At 44.6% G+C, this 16,999-nt stretch overlaps 1 protein-coding gene across 1 annotated transcript; it reads right to left on the minus strand.

Moving 5' to 3' along the window:
* Positions 1-2,469: 2,469 nt before the first annotated feature.
* On the minus strand, positions 2,470-10,783 carry LOC134338603 (endoplasmic reticulum resident protein 29-like). The gene is made up of 3 exons (XM_063034571.1): positions 10,439-10,783; positions 7,828-7,966; positions 2,470-5,227 (listed from the first exon to the last, which is right to left on the minus strand). Exons 1-3 carry the CDS (start codon positions 10,586-10,588, stop codon positions 4,725-4,727), a joined length of 792 nt encoding a protein of 263 aa, XP_062890641.1. The 5' UTR covers positions 10,589-10,783; the 3' UTR covers positions 2,470-4,724.
* Positions 10,784-16,999: the final 6,216 nt, after the last annotated feature.

Consider the following 16,999-nt stretch of genomic DNA (forward strand, 5'->3'; position numbering starts at 1 on the left):
TGTCCACAGATCCCTGAAAGTTGCCTCACAGCTAGATAGGGTAGTTAAGAAAGCTTATGGGGTGTTAGCTTTCATAAGTTGAGGGGTAGAGTTTAAGAATCGCGAGGTAATGATGCAGCTCTGTAAAACTCTGGACAGGCCACACTTGGAGTACTGGTCGCCTCACTATAGGAAGGATGTGGAAGCTTTGGAAAGGGTACAAAGGAGATTTACCAGGATGCTGCCTGGTTTAGAGTGATCAGAGATTAAGGGAGCTAGGGCTTTACTCTTTGGAGAGGAGGAGGATGAGAGGAGACATGACAAGATATTAAGAGGAATAGATAGAGTGGACAGCCAACGCCTCTTCCCCAGGGCACCACTGCTCAATACAAGAGGACAAGAGGAGGGGTGGGAAGTTCAAGGGGGATATTAGAGGAAGGTTTTTTACTCAGAGAGTGGTTGGTGCATGGAATGCACTGCCTGAGTCAGTGGTGGAGACAGATACACTAGTGAAATTTAAGAGACTACTAGACAGGTATATGGAGGAATTTAAGATGGGGGGTTATATGGGAGGCAGGGTTTAAGGGTTGGCACAACATTGTGGGCCAAATGGCCTGTACTGTGCTGTACTATTCTATGTTCTAAATGTTCTACTAACAAGGTGATTTCGAACACAGAACTCCGCTCACTGAATGAATTTTTTTTGGGTTTTTTTTGCACCATTCTCTGTAAACACCAGAGACTGTTGTGTGTGCAAATCCCAGACCAGCAGTTTGCTAATCAAACCACCCTGTCTGGCATCAACAATCATTCCATGATTAAAAACACTTGAACGACATTTCTTCCCCATTCTGATGCTTGGTCGGAACAGCTGGACCACTTGACTGTCTGCATGCTGTTCTGCAGAGTTGCTGCACTTGATTGACTGAATCTATGTTTGCATTAACGAGCCGGTGTACCCAAAAAAAAGTGGTCACTGAGTGCATGTGACAATAGTGAACCAATACCAACTATTTTAAGAGCTGGGATAATCCATCTCTCAGAAATACACTGAAGTATCAGCCTTTGTACATGCCTGAATGGGGAACAGAGGTCTGGAAACCAGCTCCAATGCCTTCAACAGGAATACTGCAGATGCTGGAATTTCAAGCAACACACATCAAAGTTGCTGGTGAACGCAGCAGGCCAGGCAGCATCTCTAGGAAGAGGTACAGTCGACGTTTCAGGCCGAGACCCTTCGTCAGGACTAACTGAAGGAAGAGTTAGTAAGAGATTTGAAAGTGGGAGGGGGAGGGGGAGATCCAAAATGATAGGAGAAGACAGGAAGGGGAGGGATGGAGCCAAGAGCTGGACAGGTGATTGGCAAAGGGGATATGAGAGGATCATGAGACAGGAGGCCCAGGGAGAAAGAAAAGGGGGAGGGGAGAAAAATCCCAAAGGATGGGCAAGGGGTATAGTGGGAGGAACAGAGGGAGAAAAAGGAGAGTGAGAGAAAGAATGTGTGTATTTAAATAAATAACGGATGGGGTACGAGGGGGAGGTGGGGCATTAGCAGAAGTTTGAGAAGTCAATGTTCATGCCATCAGGTTGGAGGCTACCCAGACGGAATAGAAGGTGTTGTTCCTCCAACCTGAGTGTGGCTTCATCTTTACAGTAGAGGAGGCCGTGGATAGACATGTCAGAATGGGAATGGAATGTGGAATTAAAATGTGTGGCCACTCGGAGATCCTGCTTTCTCTGGCGGACAGAGCGTAGATGTTCAGCAAAGCGGTCTCCCAGTCTGCGTCGGGTCTCGCCAATATATAAAAGGCCACATCGGGAGCACTGGACGCAGTATATCACCCCAGCCGACTCACAGGTGAAGTGTTGCCTCACCTGGAAGGACTGTTTGGGGCCCTGAATGGTGGTAAGGGAGGAAGTGTAAGGGCATGTGTAGCACTTGTTCCACTTATAAGGATAAGTGCCAGGAGGGAGATCCGTGGGGTGGGATGGGGGGGACGAATGGACAAGGGAGTCGCGTAGGGAGCGATCCCTGCGGAATGCAGAGAGAGGGGGGTAGGGAAAGATGTGCTTAGTGGTGGGATCCCGTTGGAGGTGGCGGAAGTTACGGAGAATAATATGTTGGACCCGGAGGCTGGTGGGGTGGTAGGTGAGGACCAGGGGAACCCTATTCCCAGTGGGGTGGCGGGAGGATGGAGTGAGAGCAGATGTACGTGAAATTGGGGAGATGCGTTTGAGAGCAGAGTTGATAGTGGAGGAAGGGAAGCCCCTTTCTTTAAAAAAGGAGGACATCTCCCTCCTCCTGGAATGAAAAGCCTCATCCTGGGAGCAGATGCGGCAGAGACGGAGGAATTGCGAGAAGTTCAATGCCTTGTAAAGTTTCTCATCCAACAGCTAAAGCCGATACTATAAATACCCCCAGGTGACAGCAACTTGCTCTGAATGTAGGAATATAGAATTGAACAGGCGGCACAAATATAAGGTAAATGTAAATTATCAAGTTTAATACATTTTTAAAACAATTAGAGCACAAGTAATTGTTTTCATGTGGACAATCATAACACTGATAGATTGTTGGAAGAAGATCTAATTAAAGAGTAAAATCTAATTAAGAATTGAGCAAAAACTGGATGTTACCAAATTCGTACCAAATTTTTACTTATTGCCACAGAGTAGAATAAATTTGTGAATGCGTCTGTAATAGGATTTGGGCACTCCTTACCTCACCCTGACGTCACTTCAGATTTTGTTCTGGCAACAGATCCCTGTCGATGGGCTGTCCTGTAAAACGACTGTCTCTGCGATTTAGTGAGAAAACCTAGGGAATGAAATTGGGCTGCCTTCTACTGCGAGAGAGGAAATTTGCACACGTTCTTCAAGGCTGATTTATACTTGTGCATCAAATATACGCCGTAGGTATGGCATCGCCACGAACCCTACGCCATAGTCTAACGCACACCTCTCCCAAAATGTAACTATGTGTCGCGGCGACGCAGATCGAAACAACTGTGATTGGTCCGCTTGGTAGCATCGCATTTCCTCCTATGCTGCAATAGCTTCCCATTGGGTGACTGAAGGGCAGGGAAGGAACTCTGGCTGCAATGCTTTCCATAAAGTTTTACAGACCTCCGAAATTATGGAGGACACATTTCGCTTTTACGAAAAAAGATGCTCGCTTTAAACTTGTTTACCCCGAGAAAGACTACCGTGACCATGAAGCCTTGTGCGGGCCGGTGTGTGCGCATGTGTGACGTGCCGATTTTTTTTTTGACAAATCGACCTTGGCTCAAAATTCTCAATTCTGTTAAGTGATACTTCACTGTACATACAGAAAATTCACCCTCCTTCAGTATCAGTTGCCATTGTTTAAAGCTTGAGTTTCTTCGTGTTGAGTTTCAACATGAAGAAACTCAACACAGTGGCATAGAAACCCCACCGCCAGCTAGCGTTTTGGCAGTGAATTGCAGAGCGACGCAGACACACCAACGCACAAGTATAAATGCTCAACGGTGTAGCCCACTTGCGTAGGCTACAGCGTAAGCTAGTACGCACAAGTATAAATCAGCCTTCACTCGTGACACTTCGATAATTAGCCTGGACTTTAGCAGGGATTCTGTACCGTTCCTCCTCTTGCTCTCCAATGACAACATGAGGGAATGTTGTTCAAAGATATTGCCACGCCAGAGCATTGAGATATTGCTACATGATTGGCTGATTAGATATTTGCATTAGCGAGCCGGTGTACCTATTAAAGTGACCACTGAGGAAATGAGGAGAACTAGACAACTAAAACATCTGCAGTTGTTAGTGAACCACCCTTTTACAAACTTATTCCTTTAACTTCTGCCCTCAGTTTGCATACAGCCCACTGCAACATTCTTGGCATGAGATTGGCTTTTGGAAGGGCAAACTCTGCCCTGGTTTGAAACGTGTCGGCAAACGTTCAACAAAACATACAGAAACAATGTATTTTTAAGATTTAAAATCGTAAAAATGCTTGTAAACAATTAAAACTCTTAACCATGTCACTGCTGAAGGGCAGATTTGCGTAAAATTCACCGTAATTTTACATGCTTGGGGGAAAAATAAATTTGGATTCAATTGGTTACCCCCTCCTCTCAGCTGGCCTGCCTGCGTCACCGGCCGTCCCCTTACTGTAGGTGACCAATCCCAAGCCACCAATAACACCGTATGGAAGATCGTAATGCAGTAGAGCACTGCTGTTAAGTAGCTCCTGTACAACCACACAACTGGGAGCTCTGCACAGCAAAGAAAATGTCAAGTGATGATGTTTGACTGTCCCTTGTGCTATGTACTGCCAAAGAAAGAAGATAAGGTTGCTGAAAGCTCCCTCTCAAGGACAGGAACTTGGGACTGTTGCAGTTACATGTCAGTTTGCGATCATTCCAAACTGAGATGCCAAGATTGAATGCAAGTCTGTTCTGAGTTGGATGGGATTGTAAGGAGGTGGGCCATGACATTATTGGCTTCCATGCTCTAGGACTGAGAGGTGGGATTAAGGATGGACAGTGCAAGGGATGGTAACCTTCTGTCTCCCTTGCTCCCGATGTGGGTCTTGCCAGGTGGCAGCTGAGGGTAGCTGTTACATAGCAAGGGACAGGGACAGGATTTGGGAAAGGGAGAGCTACCGAAGGCAAGACTCTCCTTTCCTGACAACTCCAGCAGTAACATGACTTACAGTAGGAAGCTTTCTTTCTCCAGACTTAACAGAACCCAGGTCCCCCTCACAACTCCTCTTTGGGTACACTCGGTATCTGGAAGGAGCTCAGGATGTTCTGCCGTTTCTGAATCTCTGTCTTCTTGGCCGAGCTCATCTTGCTCTCCTCCAGCAGTTTGCCAATCCGCGCAATCTCTGAGCTCACAAACGAGTCGCCTTGCGCCAAGACCTTGCTCATAATTTTGGAGTATTGTTCTGCCAGCTTCTGCTCAGACTCCGGCAGCTTCCCTATCATGTTCTTCACCTTCTCCATGATCTTCTGCCGTTCTTCTTGACTGCTTGTGCCGCTGAACTCCTGGGCAAGGAAATCGTATTCCTCCAGGCAGCCCAGCATCCCGACCCACACACCTTTAGTTTTCAACCACTGCTGAATGTTTTCCTGTTTAATCTCCCCAGTGTACCGGGCTGGATTCTCCAAATCCCCGTTACTGAACAGCAGGTAGACAGGATAGTCATCTTTTTCCACATTATATTTCACACCAAGCTCTGCATTTTCCTTTTCACCATAATCTGTACAGAAAAAAGTTTTTAAAATGTAAAATTAGATCAATATCTTGCAGAACAACTTTTTGACTAATATTTTATCATCAGAATTTGTCATTCTGTGTCTTTGCCTCTTTTTTGCCCCATATTCTCCCCTCATTTCACACACAAGACCTTCCAGACTAGCCAATGAACACCCCTTTGCTATCTTATATTTGTAACCACACTTTAAAAAAGGGTACCAACTGAATGAGCGACTGTTTGGTACTTCTTAATTAAGAATGCAGAAAGGTTTGATGTTGTAGTGTTTGCTGAGCCTGGCAATTAATGAGCTTACAGACTTTTCATCACCAGTCAAGGTCACTTCCTCAGTGCGCAGTTATTGGTGTTTCTCTGCGGGCACGCTCGCATTCTGGAAAGCACCAACAACTGCGCACCGAGGATGTCATCGACTGGTGATGAAACGTCTCCGAGCTAATTGCCAAGCTCGGCGAATATCAAACGCCTCATCTCGATACTCACCGCCATCCTAAATGCAGGAAGAACTGTGTAAAATTCTAATTTAAAAAAAAAAATTCCCTGGCATTATAGCAGGAACCCCCACCCCCGCCCCTCAAATATCTTCTCCCACCTTGAATAGAAAATAGGGAAAAGCTGTATGCTATTCTTCGGGAAATTGCTTTTTTGCTCCGAACCTGTTTTTCTGATGTGGCTTCCCAACTGTGCTGCTGCCTCCCTAGTACTGGAGAACCAAGTATTGACATCTCTCCTCAATATTAACAAGGTGGGCTTTTTAAATAAAAAGGTGCTATAAATTCTTTTAATGCACTGGTTTTCATTTCCAAATGTCCCTAAATTAGAAGTTAACAAAAAAAAGGTCCCCCTCCAAGCGTTTGGAGGCTTGCGTGCCTCAGTGAGTTGGCGAGAAATGCTGGCTGGAGTCAGGAGCTTTACGCTTTGGCTCTTGGTAGGGTCACCCTTGCCAAAAGGGTCAAAGGGTAGAGCACAGACCAGTCCACCAGTCCTCCAGCTTCGGACGAGTCAAATGAGAGTTGTTATGGATACGGCGACGAAGAATCCTTCTGTATCTGTGGGCAACAGCACAGAGGTGGAGGGCTTTCACTGCCACCCCAATAGGCAGTAAGTAAAAACAGTCCCAATGTTCAAGAAAAAAGTGGAACAAAACTATGTCAGATTACCCTGACGTCAATGGAAAAGGAAATAATAAAATCGATTGTTAGGCATATGGTGGAAAGGCAAGTTGATCAGAGAGCATCATCACAAAACAAATATGTTCTTTGAGGCAGATTATAACAGGTGTGAAGAAGGAACTACGGGAACTCAGTGCATTTGGATTAGGACTATTATGAATTGGGATTGGTTCAAAGATTCAAAGTACATTTATTATCGAAATCAGCTACAAAATTCAACTCTGAGATTTGTCCTCCCCTAGGCAGCCACAGTTAATAGTAAATGCAATCCAAATATACATGTCATTTTCAGGTTAGTAAGCAAATAGTTTTCCACCAAGACGACCACAAACTTGCTGTTGGGTTTGGAGACTTGCGTGCCTCAATGACCCAGACAGCTACGTAGGCTCCTGGTAGGGTCACCCATGCCTAACAGGTCAAAGGGTAGAGGTCAGACTAAGAGTGGTCCACTGGTCCTCCAGGTTTGGGGTTCAACTCAGTGCCAACAACCCTGACTGGTCAAACAAAACTGTTACAGAAACAGCAATGAAGAATCCTTCTACATCTGATTGCGATGGTATTCCTGAGTCTCCACCCGGGACTTGCGTGACTGACAGTAGTGAGAACTGAGAGAAGCTGCTGACATGATGAAGGAAGCCCTGAACACCGTCAGAGATGGAGGACCTTCATTACTGCCCTAAATGTCAGTGGTGTAATGGACAGTAAATAAGCAAATAGTTTTAGTTTTTATTACAAAAGGAATGGAGTATAAAAATAAAAACAAGTCTTACAACAACTCTCTCTGCCTGTAGAATTACATTTAGTCTCCTTAAGAAAGATAAACTTGCTTTTGAGGGAATACACCTGGCTCCTCTTCCCTCAAGGCATTAAGCTTCTAAACTCCCTGCCGCATCACATTCAAAGTGTCACTGGTTAATCTGTTCTGCACCTTACAATATTTAATTTATGCACTCTAGTTTGTTTATTTATGCATAATTCATCTGTAGACAATCTTTATTTTCCTCAATTATTGTGAGCTATATGTACCACAGCGCTTTACACCCCTGTTTGGAGAAACATTCTCATTTGACGGTATACATGTACATAGTTAAATGATAATAGACTTGACATGGAAAAAGTATGAAAGTCAGAACTGAAGATCAACCTCAATGCTACTGAATGACAAAATAGTCTCAAATTACCTATTTTCACATCTTCTTGTACATTTTATGTAAAGCATGTTAAATCTATGCAGGAGCTTCATGTTAATTGGGCTGTTGAAGTGTTGCAGAAGTACCACATTGTTGCATAAGCTGTGTGTTACACAAAGCGACTGAATAGAGCAAGCTGGCTGGATTGATCAGACGTATGATAATGCAGACCATACTTTTTTTTTTATCCTTTCTTATAAACTTGGACAAACGATTCTGTTCCCACCTGATATTCCAACTTCAGCCACCACGAGGGCCTTGCTGGAAGCAGAGTTTTCTGCTAACAACTTGAACTCGTCCTGCTTCTCTCCATAAGGATACTGTGTGTCAATCTTCACCAGGACATGCTTCAGTTTGGGGATTACCTGCAGGGAACAAAGGCATCTCAGGGGCTGTTTCAAAGCTTCAAAGGTTCTTTTAGTATAAAAGTATATAACTCTGCATTTTTTTTCTTCTGCCGAAACCAAGTAAAAAAAAAATGGCTGCACGATCATCAACCCGCAAATCCCTCCACCCCACACAAAAAAGATCAGGTTTGCAGCATTCTATCACTTTTGGGCATTTTATATGTAAAGGAGGTCTTTCAAAATAAACCAATTTGCTAAGCAGGCTCTTAATTATATTTAACTATCTTCACTGAAGAAAGATCCAGGAGTTTCACTTTACCTTTTTTCTACCTTGAATTCATCTAACTCTGTGCCATTAGGTTCTGCAGACCAAGCTTGGATTATAGTTGTAACCCTTGTGATATAGCAAGTGTTTAAAATGATTCACAGATTTAGTATGATCCTCTCATTAGGGCAGGGGTCCAATATCCCTTCAGTTAATGGTAGGGGTCCATGAGATTAAAAAAGGTTGGGAACTCCTGGATGAGGGGAACCTAGAGTCAGCGCAAGATTAGGGCCAAGCTATTTGAAGAGTTATGTCACTTAGTACTTTGCAGAGAGGCTAATATATTTCAGAATATGGAAATTAAGGTGTATAATTGCATTGAAGATGATGAGATATAATCGTGATAACATATTAAAGATGCTGGAATCTGGAGCAAAAAAATCTGTCGGAGGAACTCAACTCTCCATTCCTCTGAAGGATGACATCTCTGGTTGAGATCCTTCATCTAGTCCATTATTGATGTGACTGATGCTTGAAACAGCAAGTTTCTTACAGAAGAGATTTTAAAAATTATTTTATTGAGATACAGTGTGAAAGAGGGTCTGTCAGCCTTTCGAGCCACAGTGCCCAGCAATCTCCCAATTTAATCCTAGCCTAATCACTGGACAATTTACAATGACCAATAAACCAACCAATCAGTAGGTCTTTGGACTGTGGGAGGAAACCGGATCACCCGGAGGAAACCCACGCGGTCACAGGGAGAACGTACAAACTCCTTACAGACAGTGGTGGGAATTGAACCTGGGTCACTGGTACTGTAAAGAGTTGTGCTAACTCTCTGAGCTAGGTGGCTGAAGACCACACGGGGTTCCACTCTTGTGCTTAATTAAAATTGCCACTGAGCGTATAAAGTGGAGATTAATACACTTTTGGAGTTGGTGATATAAGGGACTGACACATGATTAACGCCTGGGGAATAGTAGCGAGGGGCTGGGCAGAAATGTACAGAACTTAGCACCGCTGCCTCAGAGTTCAGGGACCCGGGTTTGATCATGGACTTGGGTGCTGCGTGCGTGAAGTTATTCCCCCCTCTCTGCCTAGCTTTTATCCGGGCCCTCGATTTTCTCCTCACGTTCCAGTGATCTGCTGGGAGATTAAAGGGGCGGCAGAGGAGTTGAAGGGGAGCTGATGCGAAATGAAAACAGAACTGCTGAAAGTGGTCTACTCGGACTGCTTTTGGACCCAGACACGAAAGGTTGTTTTTGGAGCCGATGGACTCTGACACGTTTATAAATGTTTATGATATGTGGAACGAGCTTCCAGCAGAAGTCGTAGAGGCAGGTTCGCTATTGTCGTTTAAAGTTAAATTGGACAGCTATATGGACAGGAAAGGAATGGAGTAGGCTGAGTGCAGGTCGGTGGGACTAGGTGAGAGTAAGAGTTCGGCACGGACTAGAAGGGCCGAGATGGCCTGTTTCCGTGCTGTAATTGTTATATGGTTATATAATTACAGATACATGGGCGGGGGGGGAGGGGTCAAGCAAGCAACGAGAGAGAGAGTGCGAGTACGAGCAGCTCAAAAAAGATAGAAGCATCGTATATGTAAGATGGAGCTTGCGGGAGGGAGGGACAGAAACACGCGTACAGAAATGATTGGTGTGTAGATGGTCGCTGTTGTTAGTTGTAACTTCTCTATTGGCTATTAACCACCTTATGAAGCTAGCTTTTTTTTAAAAACAAGCAACGATTCGGCTCCAGAAAATTCCACACATCTCTGGTCGTTAAGGTATCCAAACCCTCGGCACACTCACTCAGTGACAACCAGCAGTGAAACTTTCTATCTGGGAACGCGATTATTGCAAACCGCTCCCCTCGCAGCTCGTTGTGATGCCGTCTACGTCGGTTGATTCAAAAATATTACAATAGGAGTAGTAATGAGATTCCATATCCATCCCACCGGAGCTTAGCTACTAAAACGCGAACGTTCTTTCTTCCGAGCGGATAAATGTCAATCTTCTCCTAATAGATATTTGTTTTGCCCTTTAATTTTTCATTTAAATATTATTATGTTCAAGTTATTAAAGAACAGCAATGACAGCTGAGCGGATTATGTATATATTTTCATTTTTATAAATACATTGCGAGGGAAGTTCGAATTTGTCAGCGGTCTGTGGCAGTCAAATCAACCCCACATTCAATCCGGGCCGATTTAAGGATCCACTCACCTTGTAGAACGTGACCGAGTCCAGGGGCAGGGAGCCCACCGTGTGCAGGGCTCCGGTGGGTTCAGCAAGGTGCAAGAATCCCGCGATTAGAAAGAGCAGAGAGCAGCTACCGGCGACCGCCATCGTCCGTTCTTCTCGCAGTAGCACCATGTGATCCTATCGGGGATGGGAGCTTCATGCAAATTGCACCAGCCCCCTTGTTCTGACCAGCCCCAAAGCGTAAGCAGTTCCTTCCGACAAACAGAACGGAGCAAGTCTTCAATGCTAGCCGCACGCGGGGAGGGAAGTGCGCAAGAGAAGCAGAATTGAGGAAATTGGTTATTACTGACGCTTTTAAAGAGAGGTTTAGTTTTCTAAGTTATCTTTGCTGCTGTATTGGATGTCCTTGCTTCCGCTAGTGGGTGGGCTCTCGGTGTCTGACCTTGTTCTCGCATTAGCAACGCAGAGGTACAATGGACGAGGTTACATAGCGGTTCCTTAAGGTTGTCGTAGGCAGGGGTGATAGAGGGGCGAAGTTCCCGCTACCTATTAAATGCTCCTAATGCCGTAGGTCTCAACCAAGTCCAGCTCCTGTCCTTCCCGTGTGGCTTAGCTACGAAGTGTGGCTGAACCGTTTCTACTGACAGGACAAGGAGCAAAGTGGAGGGGTGGTGGAGTTACTGGCGCATTAAAACCAGTCGCTTCGGGCAGATGGGGCTCGTTAGCCGTGGCGGACAGCTCATCTCGGAGAAAGAAAACTCTGATCTCAAACCTCGGCTGCCTTGCAGCTGTACCCACTCATGGGGAAGGCTTCAGGAGGAAACTCCGAGGACGAATCCGGAGCTGGCGCCCCTATGCTGAGTTCAACGCCGCTGGTGCCAAACTGTTTCGGTCCCTGCAGTTCCTTTGGGTTCATCGGCCGTGTGGAGAGAGGGTGTTGTATGGACAACACCTTGCTCTCCACATCGTATATCTGGTGTGTGTTTGTGTGTGTGTGTGTGTATGTATATGAAGCGTGCGGCTAGTTCAGTGAAAATCTGGGATCCCAGACAACAGAAAGGAAGAAGGTGAATGGGTAGGTGTGGAACCTCTAGATCTTTTGCACCGTGATGAACAAAGCAGAACAACGAAGTACAATAGAATCAACACACAGTGAAAACAACCAACGTGTAAAAGAGGACAAAAATTGGAAACACACATCAATAATACTGAGAACCTGAGTTATCTGGCCCAAAATGTTTGGTCAAAGTCAAGTTTAGTGCTGTATGCACAGGCAGAATGAAAAGCAAGAAAAAATCTGCAGATGCTGGAAATCCGAGCAACACACACAAAATGTTGGAGGAACTCAGCAGGCCAGGCAGCATCTATTGAAAAGAGTACAGTCGACTGCTGAAGGGTTGAACAGCCTAAACATCGACTGTTTACTCTTTTCCATGGATGCTACCTGGCCTGCTGAGTTCCTCCAGCACCTTGTGACGTGGAATGAAGAACTGACTTGTAGCAGCATCACAGGAACAAAGCATCAGATAAGCAGCCTTCACAGGAGAAGCTTCAATTACACATAATTTTTACAAGAAAGAACAGAATTAGATCATAAAAAAATCAGTCCATTTTAATGCAAAGTGGTCAGAGTGTTGTTAAACTGTAGTGATTAAAGTTTTGCCAATTGGTTCAAGAACTGGTTGAAGGGAGGTAGCTGTTCCTGATATTGGCGATGTTGATCTTTAGGGTTCTAGAACATAGAAAATCTACAGCACATTACAGGCCCTTCGGCACACAATCTTGTGCCAACCATGTAACCTACTCTAGAAACTGCCTAGAATTTCCCTACCTCAAAGCCCTCTATTTTTCTAAGCTCCTTGCACCTACATAAGAGTCTCTTAAAAGATGCTGTTATATCCGCTTTGACCACCTTCACTGGCAGTGCATTCCACGCACCCACCACGATCTGAAAAACTTTCCCCTGACGTTCCCTCTGTACCGACTTTCAAGCACCTTAAAACTATGCACCCTTGTGTTAGCCATTTCAGCCCTGGGAAAAAGCCTCTGGCTATCCTAGTCATAGTCATACTCATACTTTATTGATCCCGGGGGAAATTGGTTTTCATTACAGTTGCACCATAAATAATAAATAGTAATAGAACCATAAATAGTTAAATAGTAATATGTAAATTATGCCAGTAAATTATGAAATAAGTCCAGGACCAGCCTATCGGCTCAGGGTGTCTGACCCTCCAAGGGAGGAGTTGTAAAGTTTGATGGCCACAGGAAGGAATGACTTCCTATGATGCTCTGTGCTGCATCTCGGAGGAATGAGTCTCTGGCTGAATGTACTCCTGTGCCCAACCAGTCCATTATGTAGTGGATGGGAGACATTGACCAAGATGACATGCAACTTGGACAGAATCCTCTTTTCAGACACCACTGTGAGAGAGTCAAGTTCCATCCCCACAATATCACTGGCCTTACGAATGAGATTGTTGATTCTGTTGGTGTCTGCTACCCTCAGCCTGCTGCCCCAGCACACAACAGCAAACATGATAGCACTGGCCACCACAGACTCGTAGAACATCCTCAGCATCGTCCGGCAGATGTTAAAGGACCTCAGTCTCCTCAGGAAATAGAGACGGCTCTGACCCTTCTTGTAGACAGCCTCAGTGTTCTTAGACCAGTCCAGTTTAATGTCAATTCGTATCCCCAGGTATTTGTAATCCTCCACCATGTCCACATTGACCCCCTGGATGGAAACAGGGGTCACTGGTACCTTAGCTCTCCTCAGGTCTACCACCAGCTCCTTAGTCTTTTTCACATTAAGCTGCTATCCACACAATCAATGCCTCTCATCATCTTATACACTTCTATCAGGTCACCTCTCATCCTCTGTCGCTCCAAGGAGAAAGGGCCAAGTTTACTCATCCTATTCTCATAAGGCACATTCTCCAATCCTGGCAACATCCTTGTAAATCTCCTCTGTATTCTCTCTATAGTATCCACATCCTTCCTGTAGTGAGGTGACCAGAACTGAATGCAGTACTCCAAGTGGGGTCTGACTGAGGTGTTATATAGCTTTAACATTACCTGAGGGCTCTTGAACTCAATCCCACGGTTGGTAAATGCCGGTGATGGGACAGGGAGGGGAAAGGGAGGCATTTATATCAAATACAGAAAAGTGTTGCAGGTACTAGGGTTAAGGCTGGGGCATTGTGCATTAAACAAAACATTGAAAATGTTAGGGAAACACCAGACAGGATTGTGTGAGGAATGTCAGGAAGAGGAGTCAGTAGAACATGTAGTTCTGAGTTGTAGGAAGTATGGGATACAGAGAGAGATGATGAGAAATAAATTAAGGGAATTGGGGGTGCAGGAATTCATATTAAAAGGGTTGCTGGGCATGGGTGAGAGAGCACAGGTTAGAGTATTTTTAGCTTTCTTAAGGGGTACAGAGTTTTTTTTAATAAGATATGACAGATAAACAGGAATAGGGTACGAGGATGGCCAAAGATGGGAGGATAAAGTGTAGGTTTGGGTATGTGTGGGTGTGTGATTGGGTGAAGGAATTTGGAATACAAGTCTATTGCACACTCCGAGCAGAAGGTGGCGGTAATGCACCATTAATCTGGTGCCAACTGCCGTAAAACAAGACGGAGAGAGAGCAAGAGATGAATGCCACACACTATACACCTTCTTAACAACACTGTCAACCTGCTCAGCAACTTTGAGTGTCCTATGGACAGGGACCTCAAAATCTCTCTGATCCTCCATATTGCCAAGAGTCTTAACATTAGTAGTATATTCTGTCTTCAAATCTCACCTGCCAAAATGAACCTCTTCATACCTATCTGGGTTGAACTCCATCTGCCACTTCTCATCCCAGTTCTGCATCCTATCAATGTCCCACTGTAATCTCTGATAATCCTCCAGACTATCCACAACAACCCCAATATTTGTGTCATCAGAAAACGTACTAACCCACCCTTCCACTTCTTCATCCAGGTCATTTATAAAAATCACAAAGAGCAGGGGTGCCAGAAAAGATCCCTGTGGAACACCACTGGTCACCAACCTCCATGCAGAATATGAACCATCTGCATCCACCTTTTGCTTTCTGTGGGCAAGCTAATTCTGGATCCACAAAGCAATGTCTCCTTGGACCCCATGCCTCCTTACTTTCTGAATGAGCCTTATATGCAAAACCTTATCAAAAGCCTTACTGAAATCCATATACACTACATCCGCTGCTCTACCTTTATCAATGTGTTCGGTTACGTCCTCAAAGAAGTCAGTTAGGCTCATAAGGCATGACCTGCCCTTAACAAAGCCATGCTGACAATCCTTAATCAGATTATGTCTCTCCAAATGCACATACTCTCTGTGTACACATGACTGTGTGGCTAAGCATAGCTCAAATACCATCTATAAATTTGCTGACGATACAACAATTGTTGGTAGAATCTCAGATGGTGACGAGGGGGCGTACAGGAGTGAGATATGCCAACTAGTGAAATGGTGCCACAGCAACAACCTGGCACTCAACGTCAGTAAGACGAAAGAGCTGATTGTGGACTTCCAGATGGGCAAGACGAAAGAAAACATACCAATCATAATAGAGGGATCAGAAGTGGAGAGAGTGAGCAGTTTCAAGTTCCTTGGTGTCAAGACCTCTGAGAATCTAACCTGGTCCCAACATATCAAATAAGTCATAAAGAAGGCAAGACAGTGGCGATATTTCATTAGGAGTTTGAAGAGATTTGGCATGTCAACAAATGCGCTCAAAAACTTCTATAGTTGTACCGTGGAGAGCATTCTGACAGACTGCATCACTGTCTGGTATGGAGGGGCTACTGCACAGGACTGAAAGAAGCTGCAGAAGGTTGTAAATCTAGTCAGCTCCATCTTGGGCACTAGCCTACAAAGTACCCAGGACATCTTCAGGGAGTGGTGTATCAGAAAGGCAGTGTCCATTATTAAGGACCTCCAGCACCCAGGGCATGCCCTTTTCTCACTGTTACCATCAAGGTAGGTGATACAGAAGCCTGAAGGCACACACTCAGTGATTCAGAAACAGCCTCTTCCCCTCTGCCATCCGATTCCTAAATGGACGTTGAACCCTTGGACACTACCTCACTTTTTAAATATATATTATTTCTGTTTTTAATCTATTCAATATACATATACTGTAGTTGATTTATTTATTTATTATTATTATTATTTTCTTTTTTCTTCGTCTGGATTATGTTTTGCATTGAACTGCTGCTGCTAAGTTAACAAATTTCACGACACATGCCGGTGACAATAAACCTGATTCTGATTCCCCTCCAACAACCTGCCTATCACTGAAGTAAGACTCACTGGTCTATAATTTCCTGGGTTATCTCTACTCCCTTTCTTGAACAAGGGAACATCATTTGCAATGCTTCAACCCTCTGGTACTTTTTCCGTCCCTGCTGTTGATGCAAAGATCATGACCAGAGGCTCAGCAATCTCCTCCCTTGCTTCCCACAGTAGACTGGAAAATACCTTGTTCCGGTCCCAGCGACTTATCTAATTGAATGCTTTTCAAAAGCTCTGGCACATCCTCTTTCTTAATGTCTATACACTCAAGCGTTTCAGTCCACTCTGAGTCATGCCCTCAATCACCAAGGTCCTTTTCCCTGGTGAATACTGAAGCAAAGTATTCATTAATTACCTCCGCTATCTCCTCCAACTCCATGCACACTTTTCCACTGTCACACTTGATAGGTCTTATTCTCACACGGCTCATCCTCCTGCTCTTCACATACTTGTAGAATGCCTTGGGGTTTTCCTTAATCCTGCTCGCCAAGGCCTTCTCATGGCCCCTCCTAGCTCTCCTTATTTCACTCTTCAGCTCCTTCCTGGCAACCTTGTCATTTTCTAGAACAATTATCAGTACCTAGTTTCTTGAACCTTTCATAAGCTTTTCTTTTCTTCATAACTAGACTTCCTACATCCTTTTGTATGCTACTGTTCTTTTACCCTACCATCCTTCCCCTGCCTCCATGGAACATACCTATGCATTTCCCCGTCAATATCCACTCCCAATTTATGTTCCCAAGTTCCTGCCTAAGAGCATCATATTTCCCCCTACACCAGGGGTAGGCAACCTTAAACACAAATGATTTTCTAGCATGCGTTATTCATTGAGGCAAAACATAACTAGATGTAATTAAATGGATAATTCCAATATTTCAAGTTTTTTTATGGCATTTATCTGGCCCACCGTCCGCTCATTAATATGCGATCTGGCCCACAGAGGCAAAAAGGTTTCCAACCCCTGCCCTAAACCAATTAAATGTTTTCCCAAATTGTCTGCTCCTATCCCTCTACAGTGCTATTGTAAAGGAGACGGAGTTGTGATCACTATCTCCAAAATGCTCTCCCACCGAGAGATCTGACGCCTGACCAGGTTCATTTCCCAATACCAGATCAAGTACAGCCTCTCCTCTTAGTTGGCTTATCTAGATATTGTGTCAGGAAACATTCCTGAACACACTTAACAAATTCTAACCCATCTACACCCCCTTGCTCGAAAGAGGTGCCATTCAATATTAGGAAAGTTAAAAT

This window comes from Mobula hypostoma, chromosome 27, assembly GCF_963921235.1.
Source record: "Mobula hypostoma chromosome 27, sMobHyp1.1, whole genome shotgun sequence".
Taxonomy (NCBI): domain Eukaryota; kingdom Metazoa; phylum Chordata; class Chondrichthyes; order Myliobatiformes; family Myliobatidae; genus Mobula; species Mobula hypostoma.